We start from the raw sequence: 24378 nt of genomic DNA, 5'->3' as shown, positions 1-24378 counted from the left end.
GAGCGCGCGGAGCCACGCCCCCGCCCCGCTCCTGCCCTCGGATTGGTCCAGGCCCCCCAGGCCGGCCCCGCCCCGCGCTGAGATTGGCAGGACGGGCACCGCAGCACACATCACCCCAGGGCGGGTCCGGCAAAGCCCGGCTCCGCCCACACGGCGCTGGGCGGGGCCCCGGGGGCGGGGCCTGCGAGGGCCCGGGCGGAGAGCCGGGAGCCGTAAAAGCACCAACAATGAAGCTCATCAAACATTGAAAAAAATCAGATCGGGGAGAAGAACCGGAGCCTGTTTGAACTAAAAGTCACTCGTGTTAGTGCGCAAAGTGCTCCTGCAGATCAGGAGGACGTCAGGCCACCCGGCAGACAAGGAGGCCTGGGCGGGCGTGCACACACCCCTGGCAGGAACCGGGCTACCGAGGGTGCGGCGCCTCCTCCCGCGGAGGGAACCCCGTATCAAAACAAGGGGGGCCTTTTCAATGGGAGAAGCATATGCGCTGTGCGTGAGCGTGTATGCTTCATGAACTTTCTAAGAGTAACATTATTTTTAAAATGGTAACTTCCGTGTTTTGTTTTTTTTCACCCAGTAATTCCTGCACAAAGGCACGACTTGCAACTGGAGACGCCCTCGTTGTGGATACGGGATATTCCCTAGTGGCCACCCCGTGGCGTGGATGGGGGGCACGGGAGCTGGCGCCCCGAGGTGCTCGGTGCAGCGAGGACAGGCTAGAAAGAGGAGCTGAGGGGGGCAGACTATTCTAACCGGGGCGGTTTACTCTCTATAGAGGAGGTAAGTGGTATTTTACATTTAACTTTAAAAATGACTTCATAGCCCTGGCCGGTGTGGCTCAGTGGATAGAGCGTGGGCCCGGGAACTGAAGGGTCCCCGGTTCGATTCGGGTCAAGGACACAGACCTCGGGGGCGGGCTCCTGCCCAGCCAGGGCCCTGGTCGGGACACGGGCAGGAGGCAGCCCATCCATGAGTCTCTCTCACATCGATGTTTCTCTCTGTCTCGCCCTCTCTCTAAAAATCAACGGGAAAATGTCCCTGAGTGAGGAGTAACAGAAAATGAAGAAATCCATAAAAATAACTTCATATTTTCTAAATCCCCTGCCCCTTTCTCCTCTCTAAATCGAATGTGCTGACGAGGAGCGGTGTGTGTGACAAGGATACCTGAGGGAGGGAATGTCAGCCGGAGGTCAGCGGGGGGGGCAGGTGACACGGTCACTCCCCGGCTCAGCTCACATCTCGGCATCCCCACCTTGGCTGTGACCTACACGGTCACTCCCGGCTCAGCTCACATCTCGGCATCCCCACCTTGGCCCGGTCACTCCCGGCTCAGCTCACATCTCGGCATCCCCACCTTGGCCCGGTCACTCCCCAGCTCAGTTCACATCTCGGCATCCCCACCTTGGTGTGACCTGGGGAGGGACGGGCCACTGCACACCTTAGCTTCCTCATTTGCACAGTGAGGACAGTAACAGCGCTCATTCAGGCGGCGGGCCTCCAGGTTGGAGTTGACAAATGGACAGCCATGAGAATGGTGCCGGCATAACAATCAATGTGTGTAATGCCACACGTGTGTTACAGGTTATGTGTGTACGTGGAGTGGGAAATAACTAGACATGTGCTCATATGTTTACATATGTATACCAGGGAGGTATAGAAGGAGCTGTTGACAGTAGGGAGTAAGGCTAAGTGTATTTCCCTATCATTTTCTTTATTATTATCTTTTGTTGTTAATCGTCACCCAAGTATGTTTCCAGTGATGTTTAGAGAGGGTGACAGAGAGAGGGAGAGACAGAGAGAAACATCGACGTGAGAGAAACACGTCGATGGGTTGCCTCCTGCATGTGCCCCGACCAGGGCCCGGGCCGGGTGGGGGGCGAGCCTGCAACCGAGCTACATGCCCTTGACCGGAATCAAACCTGGGACCCTTTGGTCCGCAGGCCAATACTCTAGCCACTGAGCCACACCAGCCAGGGCTCCTTATCATGTTCTATCATCATGTATCACTGAATCGGTTTAACTGCTAACACGTAGGAACTTTTAAACTAAAAAAAAAACCTCTGGGGCCGAAACCGGTGTGGCTCAGTAGATAGAGCGTCGGCCTGCGGACTGAAAGGTCCCGGGTTCGATTCCGGTCAAGGGCACGTACCTTGGTTGTGGCACATCCCCAGTAGGAGGTGTGCAGGAGGCAGCTGATCGATGTTTCTCTCTCATTGATGTTTCTGACTATCTCTCTCCCTTCCTCTCTGTAAAAAAAAAAATCAATAAAAAATATTTTTTTAAAAAACCTCTGGGAAAATCCTATCTAATGAAAAGCTATTATGCTAATTAGACCGACCAGCGGAACGACCTTCAGGACGTCCTTCCAGATGAAGCCAGGGCTGTGAGGGGCTGTGAGGGCCAAGCCCCGCGCACGAATTTCGTGCACCGGGCCTCTGGTATCCATCTCAAACACTCCCACGAAGCTGCAGTTTGGTCTGGGGACAAAGCTCTGGCCACAGCGGGGGGCAGTGGGTCCTGCTGTGGAGGTGACGGTCCTTAGACAGCAAACACGGAAGACGTGTGTATGCTCAGCAGAGCGGAGCGTGGGTTTAAAGCTGTTTTCAGCTCCCTGGGCTCCTTTGCCCGCGTGGCTCCGTGGTGGAGCGTCGGCCTAGGAGCCAGGAGGTCAGGGTTCGATTCCGGTCAGGGCACAGGCCCGGGTTGCGGGCTGGATCCCCAGTGGGGGGGGGGGTGCAGAAGGCAGCCGATCCCTGATGCTCCCTCATCATGGCTGTTCCTCTCTCTCCCTCTCCCTTCCTCTCTGACATCAATAAAATATATATTTTAAAAAAAGATGGATAAGGCATGGGGAGCCGGGCTCACGGAGCGGATGGACTCGTGTCCACAAGCCGCGATGCTACGTGAACAGTAACAGCGCAGACCCCTGGATGGAGCCCGTGTTGTGCGCAGACTCGGGGCGGGGGAGGGGGGAGGACCTGCGGCTGCTTCCTGGGGAGCTCAGGCAGGTGCTGGGGCGGCTGTGCTGGGAGGGGAGTGTGTTTGCCTGCTCTTCCCTTAGCAACGCTGTCACTCCCCCAGCACCTGACCCCTAGGATGCCACGCCCCCTCAGGGCCCCGCCCCGCCCCCTCAGGGCCCCGCCCCCCCGGCACCAGGAGGCAGAGACCACACCCCATTTCTCGGGCCAGGAAACTCACACAAGCGGACATGCCCCGCTTCTGGTTCACGTTTGCTCGTGTCCTTACTGCCTCCTGCTTCCTCCAAGGAAATGCCGTGTTTACCGTGGAACCGGCAAAGGGCGAAGCAGCCCTGGCCGGTGTTGCCCAGTGGGTAGAGCGTCGGCCTGTGGACTGAAGGGTCCCGGGTTCGATTCCTGATTCCCGGTCAGGGCACAGGCCCGGGTTGTGGGCTGGATCCCCGGTGGGGGGCGTGCAGGGGGCAGCCAATCCATGGTTCTCTCTCATCATGGATGTTTCTCTGTCTCCCTCAATCAATAAAAATATATTTTTAAAAAGTAAATCAGAAACGCCCTCCACCCCCGCACACATACACACACGGTGGCTGGGCGACCGGAGCACCCAGACCAGGGAAGGGAGTCTTAGGGACCCACAGAGGGTTTTTCTCTGCAGCTGCTGCCCTACACGAATTCCAAAACGCGGGAGTGACCCGGGGGGGCCCCCTAAGCAAGGACCCACCCTTCCTATGAATGGGGGCGCCTGTGCTGATCTGAGTCCCGGGGGAGCGTGTCCCCCAGGCGTTTAGGGAGAGATCCGAACAGGTGGCTCCCACCCTCACTGCCTCTGACTCCCTCCCGCCCCTGCTCCCGGCACGCCGACCGGACAGCAGGAGGGACCTGTGCAGCCCCCCCTCTCTACCCTCCCCCCTCCCCCCGCGCATGGGCTTATGGGGAGCGCAGGTGCGTGCCTTCTGCTCCCTGCGCTGTGGCTGCTGCGGACCCAGCCGGGCGGGGTGCGGATCCAGGAAACGCACGTTCGTTCAAACCACGTGGATGCATGTCCCACCCGGCTGGCCACACCGGCCTCGTGGGCGATCAGAAGCGCTGGCGAGGTCGCGAGAGAAATGGTCCCCCATCCCCTGCCCGCGCGTCTGTCGGGGGCTGGACCCGGGGGCAGCAGGGCAGCGCGGGGCGAAGCTGGCCCTGCCCGTCCGCGGAGCCAGGGCCTCCGGGTCGGCGCTGGCACCTGCGCAGGTGATTTCCATGCCTGTCGATGGGAAGCGGTGGGCAGTGGGCACTTTATCCACAGGATGGACGCCATGCAGCGCGTGAATGAGCTGCTTTGTATGTCCCCAGCAGGCCCCACACACGTGTGTGCAGGCAGTGTAGTGCGTGTGACAGATCTGCTGAGCTAAACACAGGTGCTGTTTACGGATGCCTCTGCACATACAGGTACGTTTACACACATATGTATATAACATGTACACGCATAACATGCACACACACATATAGCATGTACATTTATACGCACATATAACGTACATTTATACACACATATAACATGTACATCTACACACATATAGCATATATGTACACATACTTATACAACATGTACATTTATACACATGCATATAACATGTACATCTACATACGTATATGGCATACATTTACACATACTTATATAACGTACATTTATACACACATATAACATGTACATCTACACACATATATAGCATACATTTACACACATATATAACATGTACATTTACACACATATATAACATGTACATTTACACACTTATATAACATGTAAATTTACACACTTATATAACGTACATTTATACACACATATAACGTGTACATCTACACACATATATAGCATACATTTACACTCATGTCTATGAGATACATTTTTCACACACACACATATATAACATACACTTTCACACATGTACATAGCATGCATTTCCACACACACATAACATACACTTACACATGTATATAACTATACTCCACAAACTGGATATACACCAAGCTCTCGGAGGTGGTGTGGGGAGGCGTGAGGCTAGAGGGGTGAGCGTGGACTTTGGTTACATCTGTAACATCTGGGACACTATTACTGTCACACTGTCTCGCTAACACTGTGTAACTGTCTCACTGCATCGCTGCTGCTACTGCTATTACTGCTGCTATTACAGGTAAAGCGGGTGCTTGCCAGCCCGTCCCCCTGCTGTCCCGCTGTGTTAACCAGCCCGTGCTGAGAGCTGGGCCCCGTGCTGAGAGCTGGGTGTGCTGGGCCCCGTGCTGAGAGCTGGGTGAGCTGGGGCCCGTGCTGAGAGCTGGGTGCACTGGGCCCCGTGCTGAGAGCTGGGTGCGCTGGGCCCGTGCTGAGAGCTGGGTGTGCTGAGAGCTGGGCCCGTGCTGAGAGCTGGGTGTGCTGAGAGCTGGGCCCATGCTGAGAGCTGGGTGCGCTGGGGCCCGTGCTGAGAGCTGGGTGCGCTGGGCCCCGTGCTGAGAGCTGGGTGCGCTGGGCCCCGTGCTGAGAGCTGGGTGAGCTGGGGCCCGTGCTGAGAGCTGGGTGCGCTGGGCCCCGTGCTGAGAGCTGGGTGAGCTGGGGCCTGTGCTGAGAGCTGGGTGCGCTGGGGCCCGTGCTGAGAGCTGGGTGCGCTGGGGCCCATGCTGAGAGCTGGGCGCTGGGGCCCGTGCTGAGCAGTTGGGAAAGGCAATTGGTGCTGCAGCCTGGGTGTGTCCTGGCTGTGCCCACGTGCAGGAACCCTGCAGGGCCTGCTGGGCCTGCGCTCTCCCCTCACACACCCTGCACCGCAGGCCCCAGAGGCAGGGCTGCCCCCAAAACTGCCGGGTGTCCCCGGAGCCCGTGCCACAGCCCCGCCACAAGTGTGGAAGCGGGGACCTGGTCCCGGAACTCTGCGGGCACCCACAGAGAAGGGTGTCCCTGGCATTCTAGATCGCTTCCTGTTTTAGGTGCCAGTCACTGGGGTGCGCCACCCCTGTCCCCAAGGCATCAGTCAGGGGCAGGAGGCACGGAAGAGTGACGGTTGCCATGGAAGCAGGAGAGGGTGGCCATCTGGCTAATCCTGCAATGGGACGCACGCTGCCCAACCCCCCATAACAGCACGGAAGGGGTTCAGCTTCCAGGGAAGACCTGGTGGGAGGGGCTGGGCTGTAACGGGGGCCTTCCTGAGGCTGGGAATTCTGGGGAACCTGTGGCTGCAGGAGGGAACAGACAGAAGCAGGAGCAGAGCTGAGGGTGGAGACCTCTGAGGTCCTGGATCCAGCTGAGCCTGAAGCCTGTCCTCCCAGGTTCCAGGAGCCAGAAACCTTGCAGGTCCTGCCGCCTCCAGACTCGGTGTCCAGCCTGATTGACAGGCACAGGGCCCAGTCATGAGCCTACGGAGGCGGTGCGGTCCGCGGCAGCCCCTCCCTCCCGGGCTGATGGGTGAGCGGAGCTGAGGATGGAGGTACCCGCAGGCTTCCCAGGATCCGGACAGTCAGCCTCCCAGGCGGCCTCTGTGCTCGCACAGCCTCGGCCGGCCTCCCGTCGCGGGCACCGGAGGGGGCAAAGGCTGAGTCTTTGAAACGAGGGGCGGTGTGGGCACAGGAGACGCCCGCACACAGCCCATGCGTCTCCTGCGACCAGCCGCTGTCCGGAGGCGCCCTCAGGAGGGGAGGCCCCCAGCGCGGGAGCGGGGACAGGGGGGCTCTGATCTCGGGGACCCCAGCACCGGGAGCCCCGCTAGACGTGTGAGCAGATGAGGCCGCTCAGATCGGCGCGCTCCCGCCTCGGGGCCTGGCTCCTGCCCCCGGGGCGCGCGCACCTCGGCGGCCGGCTGTGTCTGCGGCTGACCTGCAGGTACTGGTCGGCGCCGCTGTCCTGGGGGTCGCTGCTGGACGCCGACAGGGAGTCCGATTCCGCCAGGGGCGGCTGGAACTGGGGGTTGCCCCTGGGCCGCAGCGGGGGGTGGCGGTGCGGGGCGTTCCGGGGGCGTGGCTTCTTCTGCACATACCTCGGAGCATCGAGGTGACCCCCAAAACCCTCGTGCCCCCATCCCCAGCTTCCCGACCTGTTGCCAACATAGAAGTGGGGAGCCCCGGGCAGGCCGCCCAGGGAGCGGGGGTGCAGAGGCCTCAGGCTCGGGCCTCCTCTCAGGGGCTCCTCCTCGCTGTCACTCAGCTCCCCTGCAAGTCGGGGGGCCCCTGACGCACAGCGCACGTTCCTGGGGCACACCTCCACCTCCACCACGGCCGCGGAGGCATCGACCTTGAAGTGTCCTTCTGGCCAGAGCATCGGGTGGGTTTTCTTGTGGGAGTCACGTTCATTGACGAAGTGGTACCTGGAGGCAGGGGCCCCCGAGGCCGAGCCCCCCGGGCGCATGCGCTCACAGCACCGTTGGAAGAGCGGTTCGGAGTGAACATCCTCAATGCGCTTTGCAGACGTCACAGGGGCGCGGGGCCTGCTCCTGGGCCGGTCGCCTGGGCCCGCCTGCGGACCGCGGGGGTGCCTGTGGGATGGGGGTGGTCACGTGCATGGCCGGCGCTCTCCTGCCCCCGCCGCTGGGCCCCCGGGGTTCACAGAGCCCTAATGCCTCCAGGGCGCGGCGCATCTCCAGGGAGGCTCCCAGGGAGTTGCTAATAGGTCCCATCGAGGCCCCTTGGTCCAGGAGCACACAGTAGGACGGCCAGGAGGAGCACACATTGGGGCAGCCAGGAACACACGGTGGGAATGACAATGAGCCCATAGTTGGGCGGCCAGGAACACACGGTGGGAATGCCAGGAGCACACAGTGGGGTGGCCAGGAGCACACAGTGGGGTGGCCAGGAGCACACAGTGGGACGGCACTGGTTAGAAGCATGCCCTCGCTCCCTCAGCCACACAACTGTCCAGCCTCACAGTCACCCAGAACCTGCGCCTTGTCAAGGACCCACAGAGACAGGCGCTCAACCCCTCACACAACGAGACTCCGGGTCTTTGTTAACTTAGTCATTGTCTTTAAACAAAAACACTCCCCCTGCCCCGTGTGGGGGACAAACCCAGACCCGCCTCCCCCCTCCCCCCATCCATGACAGACACAGCCATGCTGACGGCTAGCCCTGGTCACGCAGCGCCTGCCCACCTCCAGGAGGCAGGGGTCAAGCTCACCTCCTGGCGCTGCGCTCTGGCCAGGACCTGGGGGCGCCGGGGAGGAGGGCGCTGGGGCTGCCGGGCCCTGGCGGGGGGCTCTGGGGCGCGGGCTGGACGGCCGTGTCCCCCCGGCCTCTCTTGCTGCTGGGCGAGTCAACGCTGATGGCGTGGCCATTGTCATGGGGTGTCCCCACGGGGGTCAGAGGCGGCTGGCTGCCGGGGTCCCCGTCGCGGGACAGCCTCGTGGGGCCCTCCTCCTGGGTCTGGATCCGCGCTGCAGGGAGAGAGGCTGTGAGCAGTGAGCTGGGGGAGCCGGGGCGGTCAGGGGGATGGGACTGCACGTGTCATGACTTCCCACAGCTGGTCCTTGCAGGCACCCCCCGGGCCACCACGCGTCCTAGTCCACAGAGAGCTGGCGGGGGTGTGGAGGAGCCAGGCCGGCCCCAGGCTTTGGGGGCGCACCGTCGGGGCCCAGGAGGCGTAGCGGGTGACCCCCAGCGTCCGGCTCGGGTTCTGCCTCTGGGCTGGGTAGCAGAAAGCTTACAGGGCGATGGCGAGGTTTGGGGGACAGTCACAGAGCATGCTGGGAAAAAGGCGTGACCTGGAACTGGGACGGGGACCCTGGCCGATGCTACCGGAACCCGAGGAAGCCATGCCTCTGCCCTGAGTGACACACCAGACCATCAGGGCGGGGGTTACAGCCTGAGCCGCGTCCCCCACAGGGACCTCCAGGCGTGGGCGGGCGGGGTCGGGGGCCTGGGCCCTCACGCAGGCCTCCTCCCAGGGGAACGGCCCCTCCCACGTGCTCAGCGAGCAGACCGAGCGCCCACAGGCCCTCTGGGTCTCCTCCCTCCTTCTCCGAGGGACACCGCGCCCTGTGCCAGTTCTGCCACCGCCCTCTGAGCCGTGAGGGGCCCCGGGACTGCCCCCCTGCAGCTGTGCCTGCCGGTCCCCCTTCGGGCCGACTCCTGCTCCTCGTTCTTTCCCTGTTTCTGGGGAGTCTCTCCTTCCCTCTGAGCTCAGGTGGGGGGACAGAAGGGGGATGAGGTGTGCCATGGGGTGTGGTTCCTTGTTCAGGACCCTGGCCCGGCCGGGACTGTGGTTGGGCGCTGCCCTGCAGTTGTGGGCAGAGGGGCCTAAGGAGGCGGGGCCTGGGCCTAAGGAGGGGGCCTGGGCATAAGGAGGCGGGGCCTGGGCCTAATAAGGAGGTGGGGCCTGGGTCTAAAGAGGCGGGGACTGGATCTAATAAGGAGGGGGCCTGGATCTAATAAGGAGGCGGGGCCTGGGCCTAAGGAGGTGGGGCCTGGGCCTAAGGAGGTGGGGCCTGGGCCTAAGGAGGTGGGGTCTGGGCCTAAGGAGGCGGGGTCTGGGCCTAAGGAGGTGGGGCCTGGGCCTAAGGAGGCGGGGCCTGGGCCTAAGGAGGTGGGGCCTGGACCTAATAAGGAGGGGACTGGATCTAATAAGGAGGAGGCCTGGATCTAATAAGGAGGCGGGGCCTGGGCCTAAGGAGGTGGGGCCTGGGCCTAAGGAGGCGGGGCCTGGGCCTAAGGAGGTGGGGCCTGGACCTAATAAGGAGGGGACTGGATCTAATAAGGAAGGGGCCTGGATCTAATAAGGAGGCGGGGCCTGGGCCTAAGGAGGTGGGGCCTGGGCCCAAGGAGGCGGGGCCTGGGCCTAAGGAGGTGGGGCCTGGACCTAATAAGGAGGCGGGGCCTGGGCCTAATTAGGAGGCGGGGCCTGGGCAGAGGCCTGAGGGGGGCCTTGCAAGGAACCCACGGGACATGGAGAGAAGCACAAGAGCGAACAAGACAGAGACGTTCTCTGGTTTCCTCCCCTGCTCCGCCCTTTCCTCCCGACTTCACACCTGCGCCGGGGTTACTCGCAGGCCCGGGTGTACCGTGAACATTGTAGACTTAAACCCACACGTATGTCCCCAGAGTCCGTTTCTGGGTGCCTGGTGAGCGGGGAAAGCAGAGTGGCGGGAGTGCTCGCCAGCCGTGCGCCGGGAACGCGGTCTTTAAACGCCCGCCCACGAGGACGCCCGCTCACTGCTCTTCGTACTCACCTTCCACCACCTGGGCAGCCTTCTTCTTATCTTCCGATCTCGCCTGCAACATAGACGGTAATCACGCGGGGATCGGGGATCGGGGTTCGTTTGGATGCAGCAGGAAGCAGGGGCAAGTGCTGTTCTCGGGGAAACCACATGAGCCACCTTTGGCCGTGACCCGGCCCCCGGGGCAGCGAACACTGACCCCTGGGCCTAACGCTCACGCCTCACAGGGGGCATTCCAGCCCCGGATGGACCATGAGGTCCCGCCAGTGACGGGTGGCTGGGTCACAGACAAATGTGCCGGGCAACACGGGGGCGCCTTTTGCTGCTCCAAATGCTCCTTGTTAAAGGACTTAGGGGACGCGCTAGTACTTCTGTACCGGAACCGATATTCATGGGAGGTGTTTTTTAAAAGAGTTAAAGAGGTGGAGGTTCCTGGCGTGGGGTTCTGGGACGGGGTGAAGCTGGTGCTGGTCCTGGGGGAGCCGCTGGGTGTGGGAGGAGTGGAGAGTGTGGAAGGATTGGGGGGGGGGGGCTGGGCTCCCTCTGACTGTTCTGACAGCTAAGGTTTAAGAACCACCAGAATCTAAAAGGTAAGGAAAAGGTGGTCTTTGGGCCCAAATAGTGCCTCTGGGCTCAGATGCCCACGATGACACGGATCTCAGGAATCCTTTCTCCCCCCGCCCGCCCAGCACAGCCCCCGGAAAAGCCCCCGGAAGAGGGCTGGGCATGGCCACCAGATGGCGCTCAAGTGCTCGGGCATCCAATGCTGGGGCAGCCTCATTCCTGGGCAAATGGGGGCTGCCCCTGGGGACTCTCAGCAATGGGAGGCAGAGAGGTGGCCTTGCACCCCCCCGCGGAAGCCGGGAGTCCCAGGGATTTGAGAATGAGAGGCCTCATGGGCGCCCCCTGCTGGCGGGACCTGCCCCTTCTGCACGGCGGGGAGGGGCGGTACTTGCGTTCTGGATCTGCATGCGGAGCTGGCGGTTGCTGAGCTTCAGGGACCGGGCGATGCTCTGCAGGTAGTAGATGAGCATGCTGGGGAGGAGAGGCGGCTCAGGGCTCAGGGCTCCGGGCTCGGAGATCAGGGCTTGGGGCTCAGGGCTCAGCGTTCGGGGATCCGGGCTGGGGGATCAGGGCTCGGAGCTCGGATATCAGAGCTCAGGGCTTGGCGCTCGGGGCTCAGGGCTCAGGGCTCAGGGCTCGGGGCTCGGGGCTCAGGGCTCGGAGTTCAGGGCTCAGGGCTCGGGGCTCGGGGCTCAGGGCTCGGGGCTCGGGGCTCAGGGTTTGGGGCTCGGGGATCAGGGCTTGGGGCTCGGGGCTCAGGGCTCGGGGCTCGGAGATCAGGGCTCAGGGCTCGGAGATCAGGGCTCAGGGCTCCGGGATCAGGGCTCGGGGCTCGGGGCTCAGGGCTCGGGGCTCGGAGATCAGGGCTCAGGGCTCGGAGATCAGGGCTCAGGGCTCCGGGATCAGGGCTCGGGGCTCGGGGCTCAGGGCTCGGAGATCAGGGCTCAGGGCTCGGAGATCAGGGCTCAGGGCTCGGGGATCAGGGCTCGGGGCTCGGGCTCAGGGTTTGGGGCTCGGGGCTCAGGGCTCGGGGCTCAGGGCTCGGGGATCAGGGCTCGGAGATCAGGGCTCGGGGATCAGGGCTCAGGGCTTGGAGATCAGGGCTCAGGGCTCGGGGATCAGGGCTCAGGGCTTGGGGATCAGGGCTCAGGGCTCGGGGATCAGGGCTCAGGGCTCGGGGATCAGGGTTTGGAGCTCGGAGATCAGGGCTCGGGGATCGGGGCTCGGAGATCAGGGCTCAGGGATCAGGGCTCAGGGCTTGGAGATCAGGGCTCAGGGCTCGGGGATCAGGGATCGGGGCTCGGAGATCAGGGCTCGGGGATCAGGGCTCGGGGATCAGGGATCAGGGCTCGGGGATCGGGGATCAGGGCTCGGGGATCAGGGATCAGGGCTCGGAGATCAGGGCTCGGGGCTCAGGGCTCGGGGATCAGGGCTCGGAGATCAGGGCTCAGGGCTCGGGGATCAGGGCTCAGGGCTCGGGGATCAGGGCTCGGGGCTCGGGGCTCAGGGTTTGGGGCTCGGAGATCAGGGCTCGGGGCTCAGGGCTCGGGGATCAGGGATCAGGGCTCGGGGATCAGGGCTCGGGGCTGGGAGCTCAGAGCTTGGGTGTGCCACCCGCCCCGCTTCGCTGAGGTCCCCGCCAGGGGGGCGCCACCCCTCCGCCAGGGCTCAGCAGCCGCCATGGGCACCGAGGCCCCAGGAGCCCCGGGCCGGGCTGCTTCCCTCTCCTGGTCTTGCTCTTCCCAGCAGCCTCCGCGGCACGGGCTACGGTGGGCGCCGATGGGAGCGGCTCTAGGGGACTGGCCAGAGGGCACACGGTGCCACCCAGAGCGAGCGGGGCCCTCCTGCGGCAGCTGACCCCCCGGGGACAGGAGGCGCCCATGGCCTGCGCCCCATCGGTGGGCCCACAGGACGCCAGCGGCCGCGGGGACCCTCTCCCGCTGCCTTCCCGCCGCCCAGGCCCCTGCTCAGGCCCTCGGCCCGGCGGTGACGTGCACAGACGCCCTGATTTGTATGGAACTGGGGGGGGCGGGACCCCGCCTGCGGGGAGGGGGGCACTCACAAGAGCAGCAGCACGGCGGGCAGGATCACCACGGGGCTGCTCACGTAGCCCACCACCGTGCCGCACCAGGCGGGCAGGTCCGCCACCGTCTCCGCCACGACGTCGTAGATCTTCTCCTGCCCGCTGCGGGGGGGGGGGGGGGGGGGACAGAGAGGGGGGCGGCCTGGTTGGCTGGAGGGCGGTCCTCAAGGTCAGTGAGGAAGCGGGGGTGCACCCCTGGCTGGGAGGGCCCTAGCATCATCTACGGGGGGCAGGGGGGTCCCCAGGAAGAGTCCCAGTCACTGCACAGCTGGAGGTGGGTCTGTAATCAGTGTGTGTCAGTGAGTGTGTGCGAGTGTGCGTGTGTGAGAGCGAGAGTGTGTGCGAGTGTGTGTGAGTGTGCGTGTGTGAGAGCGAGTGTGTGCGAGTGTGTGCGCGTGTGCGAGTGTGAGAGCGAGAGTGTGTGCGAGTGTGCAAGTGTGTATGAGTGCGAGTGTGTGTGTGTGCAAGTGTGTATGAGTGTGTGTGCATGTGAGTGTGAGAGTGTATGAATGTGAGTGTGAGTGTGAGAGTGAATAGTGTATACAAACCCAGACCCTAAATGTTCCATAGATGTATCAAAATGGACTTATAGCCCTGGCCTGTTTGGCTCAGTGGTTAGAGCGTCGGCCCTCGGACTGAGGCTCCTAGGTTCGATTCTGGTCAAGGGCACAGACCTCGGCTGCAGGCTCAATCCCTGCCCCGGTTGGGGCGGGTGCAGGAGGCAACCCATCAGTGTGTCTCTCACATCGATGTTTCTCTCTGTCTCTCCCCCTCCCTTCCACGCTCTCTAAAAGTCAATGGGAAAATGTCCTCAGATGAGGATTAACAGGAACAAAAACAAAAACTCACGTGCGGGGCAGGTGACCCGGTCCTGCCCTGACGGATACGGTGGAAGCAGGGGTGGCGAGGACTGTCTTAGGGACCTTCTGGGTCTGGGGGGGAAGCCTGACCAGCAGGGATCTCTCTGAAGCACCGAGCAAGGCTGCTGCCCTCTGGGGTGCCGGCTGGGACACGCCTCCTTAAGGGAGCGAGGAGCAGAGACGCTGCAGGAAGGCGCCGGGGGAGGATCGGGCCCACCGGGGACGGGAGGAGAAGGCTGAGGTGCAGGCGTCCTGGGGGCGGAGCCACTCACCTGAAGGGCCCGCAGTGCAGGGACGGCCTGTAGCGCGCGATGGCGAACACGGTGGGCAGCATGCACAGGAAGAGCATGAACAGCAGCATGGCCAGGTAGAAGTTGTTGGACCTGCAGGCCTGCCACACGGGTCACGCTTGGCCAGGGACACAGAACCACAGCCACACGCCCAGGGACACAGAACCACAGCCACACGCCCAGGGACAGACACAGAACCACAGCCACACGCCCAGGGACAGACACAGAACCACAGCCACACGCCCAGGGACACAGAACCACAGCCACACGCCCAGGGACACAGAACCACAGCCACACGCCCAGGGACACACAGAACCACAGCCACACGCCCAGGGACACAGAACCACAGCCACACGCCCAGGGACACACACAGAACCACAGCCACACGCCCAGGGACACACAGAACCACAGCCACACGCCCAGGGACGGACACAGAACCACAGCCACATGCCCAGGGACACAGAGCCACAGCCACACGCCCAGGGACACAGAACCACAGCCACACGCCCAGGGACACAGAACCACAGCCACACGCCCAGGGACACACAGAACCACAGCCACACGCCCAGGGACACACAGAACCACAGCCACACGCTCAGGGACAGACACAGAACCACAGCCACACGCCCAGGGACACAGAACCACAGCCACACGCCCAGGGACACAGAGCCACAGCCACACGCCCAGGGACACACACAGAACCACAGCCACACGCCCAGGGACACAGAGCCACAGCCACACGCCCAGGGACACAGAACCACAGCCACACGCCCAGGGACACACACAGAACCACAGCCACACGCCCAGGGACATAGAACCACAGCCACACGCCCAGGGACAGACAGAACCACAGCCACACGCCCAGGGACACAGAACCACAGCCACACGCCCAGGGACGGACACAGAGCCACAGCCACACGCCCAGGGACACACAGAACCACAGCCACACGCCCAGGGACGGACACAGAGCCACAGCCACACGCCCAGGGACACACAGAACCACAGCCACACGCCCAGGGACGGACAGAACCACAGCCACACGCCCAGGGACACACAGAACCACAGCCACACGCCCAGGGACGGACACAGAACCACAGCCACACGCCCAGGGACACACAGAACCACAGCCACACGCCCAGGGACGGACAGAACCACAGCCACACGCCCGGGGACGGACACAGAACCACAGCCACACGCCCGGGGACGGACACAGAACCACAGTCACACGCCCGGGACGGACACAGAACCCACAGCCACACGCCCGGGGACGGACACAGAACCACAGTCACACGCCCGGGACGGACACAGAACCCACAGCCACACGCCCAGGGACACAGAAGCACAGCCACACGCCCGGGGACGGATACAGAACCCACAGTCTGACTCTGCAAACATAACACCATCTGCCCCCCACTGCCCAGGGAGGGGTAACAGGGGGCTCACAGCAGCTTAGCAAACTAGGGACTTACTTCCTGGGTCACCGGCCCAGCCTGCCCCCCTCAAACCAGGAGAGGCCAGCCCACAGCCCTCAGCCCTCAGCTACTGAGCATAACCCATGGGCCACGTCAGACCCCGTCCCTTCCTCCTCGGTGCTGTGACACCCTGGCGTTCAGTTTGTGAACACTATCCAAACAGGGTATTGATGAAGCCACTTCCCACTGGTGATTAAACTCCAGTAAAAGTTCTTAAGCCCGGGCCAGTGTGGCTCAGTGGATAGGGTGCCGGCCTGTGGACCACAGGGCCCTGGGTTTGGTTCCGGTCAAGGGCACAGACCTCGGTGGCAGGCTCCTCCCCAGCCCGGGCCCTGGTCAGGGCACGGGCAGGAGGCAACCCATCGCTGTGTCTCCCTACATCGATGTTTCTCTCTGTCTCTCCCTCTCTCTTCCCTCTCTCTCTAAAAATCAGTGGAAAAATATCCTCGGGGGAGGATTAAAAAAGAAAAAAAAAGTTTATAAAAATGTGTCGGGAGCTCTCGGGGAGCGATGGTTAATTCCAGGCTGGGCCCTGGAAGGCCCGGGGAGGGAATGAACCAGGACAGGCCGGGGGCGGGGGGCGGGGGGGGGGCTGTGCCCTGGCCGCAGGGGACCCGGATGGGGCCAGCGATGGCCGGGGACAGGCTCTCTGCGCCCCCCAGGCCGGGCCCCACCCACCTGGACGCCCGGAAGACCTGCTGGTGGGGCACGTTGCAGGTGAGCACCGCCCAGCTCCGCAGGTACATGAGCCCGATCAGCTTGAGGACGTTGAAGGCGGGGAGACACGGCGAGAAGAAGGAGCCCATCCTGGAACCGGGAGGGGCCGTGAACGCGTGCCTCGTCTGCCGTGGCCCTGAGCCCCTGGGGGGGTCCAACGCCGCGCTCGAGGAACTGGGGGGAAGCCCTGAGATCTGAGACCCCAGGCCCCACCCCCCCCTCCTGGAGGTGAGAGGTGGCCCTGTTTCCCAGACCCTCTGCGTCCCTCTCCGCACACGTGGCCGGGGAGGCCCTCACCCGGACCCGGGACATAACAGGCAAGTGCAGTTTGGGGCACGCTCTCCACGTCTGTCAGGGCAGCGGTTTTCTTTCTTTCTTTTTTTTTTTTTTTACCTTTTTTATTGATTTCAGGGAGGAAGGGAGAGGGAGGGAGAGAGAGAGAAACATCAATGATGTGAGAGAATCATTGACTGGCTGCCTCCTGCACGCCCCCTACTGGGGATCAAGCCCGCAACCCGGGCATGTGCCCTTGACCGGAATCGAACCCGGGACCCTTCAGTCCACAGGCCGACGCTCTATCCACTGAGCCACACAAGCTAGGGTGACACAGCAGGGGTTTTCAACCAAGAATTTCACAGATGCCACACCTGGCTGCTTAGCCGGGGGCCTGACCGCCTTTCCCACAAGCATGTCAAACTCGGGCCCGCGGGCCGCATGCCTTGTTGAAATAAATGCCACGAGTCTGACATGCTTGCCTTAGCATCTCAAAAGAAAAAATAGCCCTAACTAGTTTGGCTCAGTGGATAGAGCATCGGCCTGAGGACTGGAGGGTCCCAGGTTCTATTCCGGTCAAGGGCATGTACCTTGGTTGCGGGCACATCCCCAGTGGGGGGTGTGCAGGAGGCGGCTGATCGATGTTTCTCTCTCATCGATGTTTCTGACTCTCTCTCCCTCTCCCTTCCTCTCTGTAAAAAATCAATAAAATATATTTAAAAAAAAAGAAAGAAAGAAAAAAGATGGCCCGGCCGGCGTGGCTCAGTGGTTGAGCATCGACCTAGGAACTACGAGGTCGAGGTTCGATTCCAGTCAGGGCACATGCCTGGGTTGCGGGCTCGATCCCCAGTAGGGGGCATGCAGGAGGCAGCCGATCGATGATTCTCTCTCATCATGGATGTTCCTCTCTCTCTCCCTCTCCCTTCCTCTCTGACATCAATAAAGGTGTACAGGAAGGAAGGAAGGAAGGAAGGAAGGAAGGAAGGAAGGAAGGAAGGAAGGAGGAAGGAAGGAAGGAAGGAAGGAAGGAAGGAAGGAAGGAAGGAAGGAAGGAAGGGACAAGAGCCAACACACTAATGGCCGTCCGGTGTGACCGAATACAAACTAGACCTATGTTTTGGTCAGGTCAGCAAAACTCTCTCTGGTGCCGCGGAATTCAGGCCTTGTTTATGTCCGTGAGACGGGGAAGGGTGAGAGTGCTGGTGTGTGGGAGGCTGGTGAGTGAACTTCCAGCTTCAAGTTTCATCGGCGCGTGGCGCGGCCGCTGTTGCCGGACCTCGCACAGTTCCGCTCATTTAATCTCCGCAGTCGTGGGAAAATGGGTAGCCATGCAGGTTCTAGCCACCGGGCGGGAGATTGAGGGATTCACCCACACATGCGGCTGATGAAGGAGGGGCGACCCTGAATTCCCAGATGGAGATGCTTTTGAGAGGGACAGGGTCTGGGTCGGTCGGCAAGAACTGGGCCACCCCAGGGACCTATCACGGTCACGGCCCGCCCAGACAAAGCACATGACCATCTTCCCAGATGAGAGAGATGTGAGCAAAGGCCGGAAGCAGCTGAGCCCGGCCGGCGTGGCTCCGTGGCTGAGCATCGACCTATGAACCACGAGGTCACGGTTCGATTCCCAGTCAGGGCACATGCCGGGTTGTGGGCTCAATCCCCAGTGTGGGGCGCGCAGGAGGCAGCCGATCCATGATTCTTTCTCATCATTGATGTTTCTCTCTCTCTCCCTTTCTGAAAAATCAATAAAAAAATCCTACATAATAAAAGCCTAATATGCCAGTCGACCAAACGGCAGAACTACCAGTAGAATGATGGGTGCTATGACGCACACTGACCACCAGGGGGCAGATGCTCAACGCAGGAGCTGCCTCCGGCCTGCAGGCCCCAGGCCAGCCAAGGTGGGTGCCAGTGGGGGGCCCCCCCAACTGCCCCACCAGTCACCCCACAGATTGGCCCTGATCACCAGCCAGGCCTAGGAACCCTACCCATGCATGAATGTCATGCATCGGGCCTCCAGTCTATATATATAAAAGCCCAGCAACCAGACGGCGGGACGACCAGAACGACCAGTCAACGAGTCACTATGATGCGCACTGACCACCGGGGGGCAGACGCTCAATGCATGAGCTGCCCCCCCCCCCGCCCCCCCGGTGGTCAGTGCGCTCCCACAGTGGGAGCAGCCACTCAGGGCGGGTCCACAGCCACTCCGCTGACTGGGATGAGTGTCACTCCCACAGCAGGCCCATCCCCGCAGGCCACGCCCCCCACCACTGCACGCATCCGTGCACCGGGCCTCTAGTGTATATCTCTTAAAAAGCAGCAGCTGAGAGCCGCACACCCACCAGATCATGCCTTGGTTGTAGATCAAATGCAACACGTTCTCCGCGATTTTGAACTCCCCGTATTCAGGCTGCAGAGAAAATGGGCTTCTGTGACCTACGCGCCCCCCCCCCCCCGCCCGGCAGGAAGCAGCTCCCGCAGAGAAGCCTCTGCTCCCAGGGAGGCTTGGCCCTGCACCCCCTCCCCCTCCCCTTTCCCTCCCCTGCCTCAGGCCTTCCCTCTGGGCCCCACTGGCTCCAGCCCCCACGCCAGGGAGGATGGGTCCAGCCACCCCACGCCCCCGGGGAGGCTGCGTCTCCTCACAAACTTGCTCTCCAGGTCCCAGCACCAGTAGTCGCTCAGGTACCGGACGAAGAGGCCGCGGAAGAAGTCGATGAGCAGGACGCTGGCCACGGTGAAGAGCATGTCGATGATGGACAGCTTGAGCATCTCCTGGGAGCGTGGGGGGCTCAGTGAGCGCAGTGTCCCGGGCCACCACGCCGCCCTGCCCGCCCCGCCCTTCCCGTGGCTGCAGACCGGGCCCCTCTGATTCACGCCGGCTCACACGGGGGCTCAGGATTTGTTCATGTGGACTTGGACTTCCACGGCCAGCAGGACAGGGACACACAGCGGTCTGAGCCGCAGGAGATGGACCACTCCGGGCCCTGACTCACTCTCAGCAGGCAGTTAGTATGGGGGGATGGGGTGGGGCACAGGGGCGGGCACAGGGGCAGAGCATAGAAGGCGGGGCACAGGGGGTGGGGCACAGGGGTAGGCACAGAAGGCAGGGCATAGGGGTGGGGCACAGGGGCAGGGCACAGGGGCACAGCATAGAAGGCAGGGCACAGGGGGCGGGGCACAGGGGGTGGGGCACAGGGGCAGAGCATAGAAGGCAGGGCACAGGGGCAGAGCATAGAAGGCGGGGCACAGGGGCGGGGCACAGGGGCAGAGCATAGAAGGCAGGGCACAAGGGCAGAGCATAGAAGGCAGGGCACAGGGGCAGAGCATAGAAGGCGGGGCACAGGGGCGGGGCACAGGGGCAGGGCATAGAAGGCGGGGCACAGGGGCGGGGCACAGGGGCAGGGCATAGAAGGCGGGGCACAGGGGCAGAGCATAGAAGGCAGGGCACCGGGGCAGAGCATAGAAGGCGGGGCACAGGGGCGGGGCACAGGGGCAGGGCATAGAAGGCGGGGCACAGGGGCGGGGCACAGGGGCAGGGCATAGAAGGCGGGGCACAGGGGCAGAGCATAGAAGGCAGGGCACAGGGGCAGAGCATAGAAGGCAGGGCACAGGGGCAGGGCATAGAAGGCGGGGCACAGGGGCAGGGCATAGAAGGCGGGGCACAGGGGCAGAGCATAGAAGGCGGGGCACAGGGGCAGGGCATAGAAGGCGGGGCACAGGGGCAGGGCATAGAAGGCGGGGCACAGGGGCAGGGCATAGAAGGCGGGGCACAGGAGGCGGGGCACAGGGGCAGGGCATAGAAGGCGGGGCACAGGGGCAGGGCATAGAAGGCGGGGCACAGGGGCAGGGCATAGAAGGCGGGGCACAGGGGCAGGGCACAGGGGCAGAGCACAGGAGGCGGGGCACAGGGGCAGGGCACAGGGGCAGGGCAGGTGCCTGGCGGGGCCTGCACGCCCTGTGCCTCAGTTTCCTCACCTGCACCTACAGGAGGGTGACAATAGGATCTGACGAGGACAAGCCCTTGGAACAGGGCCAAGCGCACAGGCCACGCTGCAGAGGTCTAATTTTCTTAAAAATATTTTATTGGTGTCAGAGAGGAAGGGAGAGGGAGAGGGAGAGAGACACATCCATGATGAGAGAGAATCATGGATCGGCTGCCTCCTGCACGCCCCCCACTTGAGGGATGGAGCCTGCAACCCGGGCACGTGCCCTGACTGGGAATCGAACCCCGGACCCTTCAGTCCACAGGCCGAGCTCTATCCACTGAGCCACACCGGCCAGGGCTCCCTGACGGATTGTGAGACAGGAAAGCCCGAAGCCGTCACCGAGCCTCACTTTTCTTTCCTGTAGAATGGGGGTGATGACACCAGAGCTGCTGGCGAGTGCGGATGGATCTGGGGCCTCGGAGGGGACGCACCTGCCCCACGTAGGTCTCCCAGCACTGGTCCTGCAGGCTCGGGGTGCTGGCGGTCCGGTTGGCCGCTGAGAGTGCAGAGGCGTACGCGGGGGCGCCGGCTAGCCCCAGGGCCCACGAGCCGTTCCTCCCGAGCCCCGGCCCCAGCGTGGGCCACTTCTCCCCCTCGGGGGCCGTCCTGGGGGTGGAGGGGACGGGGTCCCCCAGCCAGTGACTCCTGTTACCACTGGTGGCAGCTTCCTGCGGAGACGGGGATGGGGAGGGGAGGGAAGGAAAGGGGTTGTCCATGAGTCTGTAAGAACCCCTCGTCACTGCACGGCTCAGGGATCAGCTCTTCTGTCCCTCTCTCTGTCCCTTTGTGCCTGTCGCTGTCCCTCTGTCTCTCTGTCCCCGTCCCTCTGTCCCTCTGTCCCCACGTCCCTCTGTCCCCATCCCTCTCTGTCCCTCTGTCATGTCTCTCTGTCCCCCCCTCTCTCTGTCCCCGTCCCTCTGGCTCCGTCCCTCTGTCCCCCCGTCTCTGTCCCCCCGTCCCTCTGTCCCCCCGTCCTTCTGTCCCCCTGTCCCGCTGTCCCCCCGTCCTTCTGTCCCCCTGTCCCTCTGGCTCCCTGTCCCCCTGTCCCCCCGTCTCTCTGTCCCTCTGTCTCGCTCTAGCCTGGGAGAAAGCCACCTGCGAGGAGCGGCCCCAGGCCCCATCGGGAACAGAGCTGTGGAGGGTGTATTGTGGTTCTCAGCAGCTGCCCAGGCTGCGCTGGGCTAACACGCGTGGTGTCCCCTTGTCCTCACGGCTGCCCGTCACAGACGGACTGAGCTCCGCCCGCTGAGGCCCCAGGTCCGAGTCCCCGTGCTCAGGCCAGGCCAGTCTGTGCACCCACGGCCGGGACACAGAGCCGCGGTCCTGGCGCCGCTCCTGCAGTGCCGCCGGAGAGACGCCCTGAGGGTCCTCCCGCCCTGCCCTCCCCGCCATGTGGGCGTCCTCACGGGGGGCAGGGCCACGGCGGCTCCCGGTGACCTGTTCCTACTGGAACGCTTCTTTCCTCCCAGCTCTCTAAGGCTGTCCCGGCTGCCCACCCTCCCAGCTGCCCACCCCCCGGCCGCCCACCCCCCGGCCGCCCACCCCCTGGCCGCCCACCCTCCGGCCACCCATCCCCCGGCTGCCCACCCCCCGGCCGCCCATCCTCCGGCTGCCCACCCTCCCGGCCGCCCACCCCCCGGCTGCCCATCCTCTGGCTGCCCACCCTCCCGGCTGCCCACCCCCCGGCTGCCCATCCCCCCGTCAGCTCTCGCTCAGGCTGTCCTGCAGCCACACTGGCCTCAGTGTCTTTCCCGTAAAGGGGCTAATTTTCCCACTGGCCTGAGCCCGCAGTGAGCGAGGGTTGATGAGACGCAGGGAGTGTGAACATGGCAGTGGTGCTGGCCATGACACCCGGGGGGTGGGGGGGTGTCTGTGTCTGTTTATATATCAGCCTGTGTGTCTGTCTGTCCCTGCAGATCTGTCTGTGTGTCTGTGTGCCTGCGTCCATCTGTGTGTCTGTGTCTTTTAAAAATATATACTTTATTGATTTTTTACAGAGAGGAAGGGAGAGGGAGAGAGAGCTAGAAACATCGATGAGAGAGAAACATCGATCAGCCACCTCCTGCACGCCCCCCACTGGGGATGTGCCCGCAACCAAGGTACATGCCCTCGACTGGAATCGAACCCGGGACCCTTCAGTCCGCAGGCCGACGCTCTATCCACCGAGCCACACCGGTCAGGGCTGTGTGTCTGTGTCTTTATGTTTGTGTGTCTATATGTCTGTGTATGTATATATGTGTCTGTATGTATATCTGTGTATCTGTGTGTATATCTATATGTATATTTGTCTATATTTGTGTATATGTGTGTCTGTATATCTATGTGTATATCTGTCTGTGTGTCTGTGTGTATATATGTGTCTGTGTGTACATCTGTGTGTCTGTGTGTATATATGTGCCTGTGTGTGTATCTGTGTATCTGTGTATATATCTATATGTATATTTATCTGTATCTGTGTATCTGTGTGTGTATATCTATGTGTATGTGTGTCTGTGTGTATTTATGTGTCTGTATATACATCTGTGTATCTATGTATCTGTATATCTATGTGTATATCTGTCTGTCTGTATATATATCTGTGTATCTGTGTGTCTGTCTGTGTGTGTGTCTGTCCGTCCGTCTGTCCGTCTGTGGCGCGGTTAGGGGGCTGCGGGGGGCACTCACCTCGGTGCTCATGCTGTTGACCTTGTCCAGGAGGGCGATGATGAGGCTGTAGAGGTTCCCCAGGTACAGCACCAGCACCCTGAGAGGCGAGGCCCGTGAGACGCAACCCCGACGCCCACGTCCCAGACCTGCCCCGTGGGGGCCGTGCCGGGGAGGCTGGGGCAGTGGCTGCCTTGCGGGGTCCCTCAGAGCCTTACAGGGGGATGAAACACAGAGTGCCAGGGCCCCCCTCAGCCATCGGGGCCCGGGGCCTCTGGGCGCCCTCCCCCTGGGGTGCCGTGTCCTCCCTTAGCATCACACACAGAGCAGCCGAGGTCGGGGCCGGCGCTGCTCCGAGGTGAGTGCAGACACTCCGTGTGCCTGTCACGCGTCTGGTTTAAAACGGCTTTTTCGGCCCCAGCTGGTGTGGCTCAGTGGATAGAGCTCAGCCAGCGACTCAAGGGTCCCGGGTTCGATTCCCCGTCAGGGCACATGCCCGGGTTGCGGGCTCGATCCCCAGTAGGGGGCGTGCAGGAGGCAGCCGATCAGTGATTCTCTCTCATCATAGATGTTCCTCTCTCTCTCCCTCTCCCTTCCTCTCTGAAATCAATACAAATTTTTAAAAAACTTGCCGACCTTGAAGAGGGACAGCCTGGCCCCCGACGTGGTGGTGGGGCAGCTCAGTGTCACAGAGGAAGCGACCCTGGCCAGTGGGCCAGGGCCTGGGACGGGGCCAAGGTGGGGGCAGGCCCTGACCCCGAGCCCTCCCCGAAACCTCCTGCTTTTGTTTACAGAGAGAGGCCGGGTGGGGAAGTGGCTTCGCAGCTGGACTTGTGGTGGCTGCTCTGACCCCACGGGGAGCCCAGGACGCCCCCTCGGGCTCCCCGCCTGCTGTTGCTCAGCCTGTGACCCCCCCAACCCGACCCGGCCCCCTGGCTTAGCCACAGGAACCCCACAGTCCACGCTGGTGGAAGCTGTAAGCAAAGCTTAAAATGCACGTGGGTGACCTCACCTCCCATCAGGCCACGCGGACCCAGCAGGGCGGGACCAACACATGCTCCTCACCTCAGTTCTCTCTCTCTTCCCCCTCCCCCTTCTCTCCTCCCCCCTCCTTCTCTCTCTCTTTCCCCTCCCCCTTCTCTCCTCCCCCCTCCTTCTCTCTTTCTCCTTCCCCTGCTCCTCCCCCCTCCTTCTCTCTCTCCTTCCCCCTCTCCTCCTCCCTCCTCTCTTTCTCCTTCCCCTGCTCCTCCCCCCTCCTTCTCTCTCTCCCCCTCTCTTTCTTCTCCCCCCTTCTCTCCTCCTCACTTCTTTCTCCCCCTCCTTCCCCCTTCTCT

General features: G+C 62.5%; 1 protein-coding gene across 1 annotated transcript in view; it reads right to left on the bottom strand.

Annotated features, from left to right (window-relative positions):
- Positions 1-6711: 6711 nt before the first annotated feature.
- Positions 6712-24378, bottom strand: part of TMC3 (transmembrane channel like 3) — a gene marked incomplete at both ends in the record, with an annotated part of 35643 nt that continues 17976 nt past the window's right edge. The window contains 11 exons of the mRNA XM_080651575.1: positions 6712-7477; positions 8116-8371; positions 10163-10205; positions 11107-11185; positions 12777-12899; positions 13930-14040; positions 16098-16226; positions 18758-18825; positions 19059-19187; positions 20833-21069; positions 23066-23144. Of these exons, the coding sequence (XP_080507701.1) occupies positions 6712-7477; positions 8116-8371; positions 10163-10205; positions 11107-11185; positions 12777-12899; positions 13930-14040; positions 16098-16226; positions 18758-18825; positions 19059-19187; positions 20833-21069; positions 23066-23144 (2020 nt within the window). The remainder of the gene's footprint in view (positions 7478-8115; positions 8372-10162; positions 10206-11106; positions 11186-12776; positions 12900-13929; positions 14041-16097; positions 16227-18757; positions 18826-19058; positions 19188-20832; positions 21070-23065; positions 23145-24378) is intronic.

Source organism: Plecotus auritus, assembly GCF_963455305.1.
Source record: "Plecotus auritus genome assembly, chromosome: 15".
Classification (NCBI taxonomy): Eukaryota; Metazoa; Chordata; class Mammalia; order Chiroptera; family Vespertilionidae; genus Plecotus; species Plecotus auritus.
Note: the sequence above shows the minus strand (reverse complement) of the source record. Positions and strands in the feature narration are given on the sequence as shown.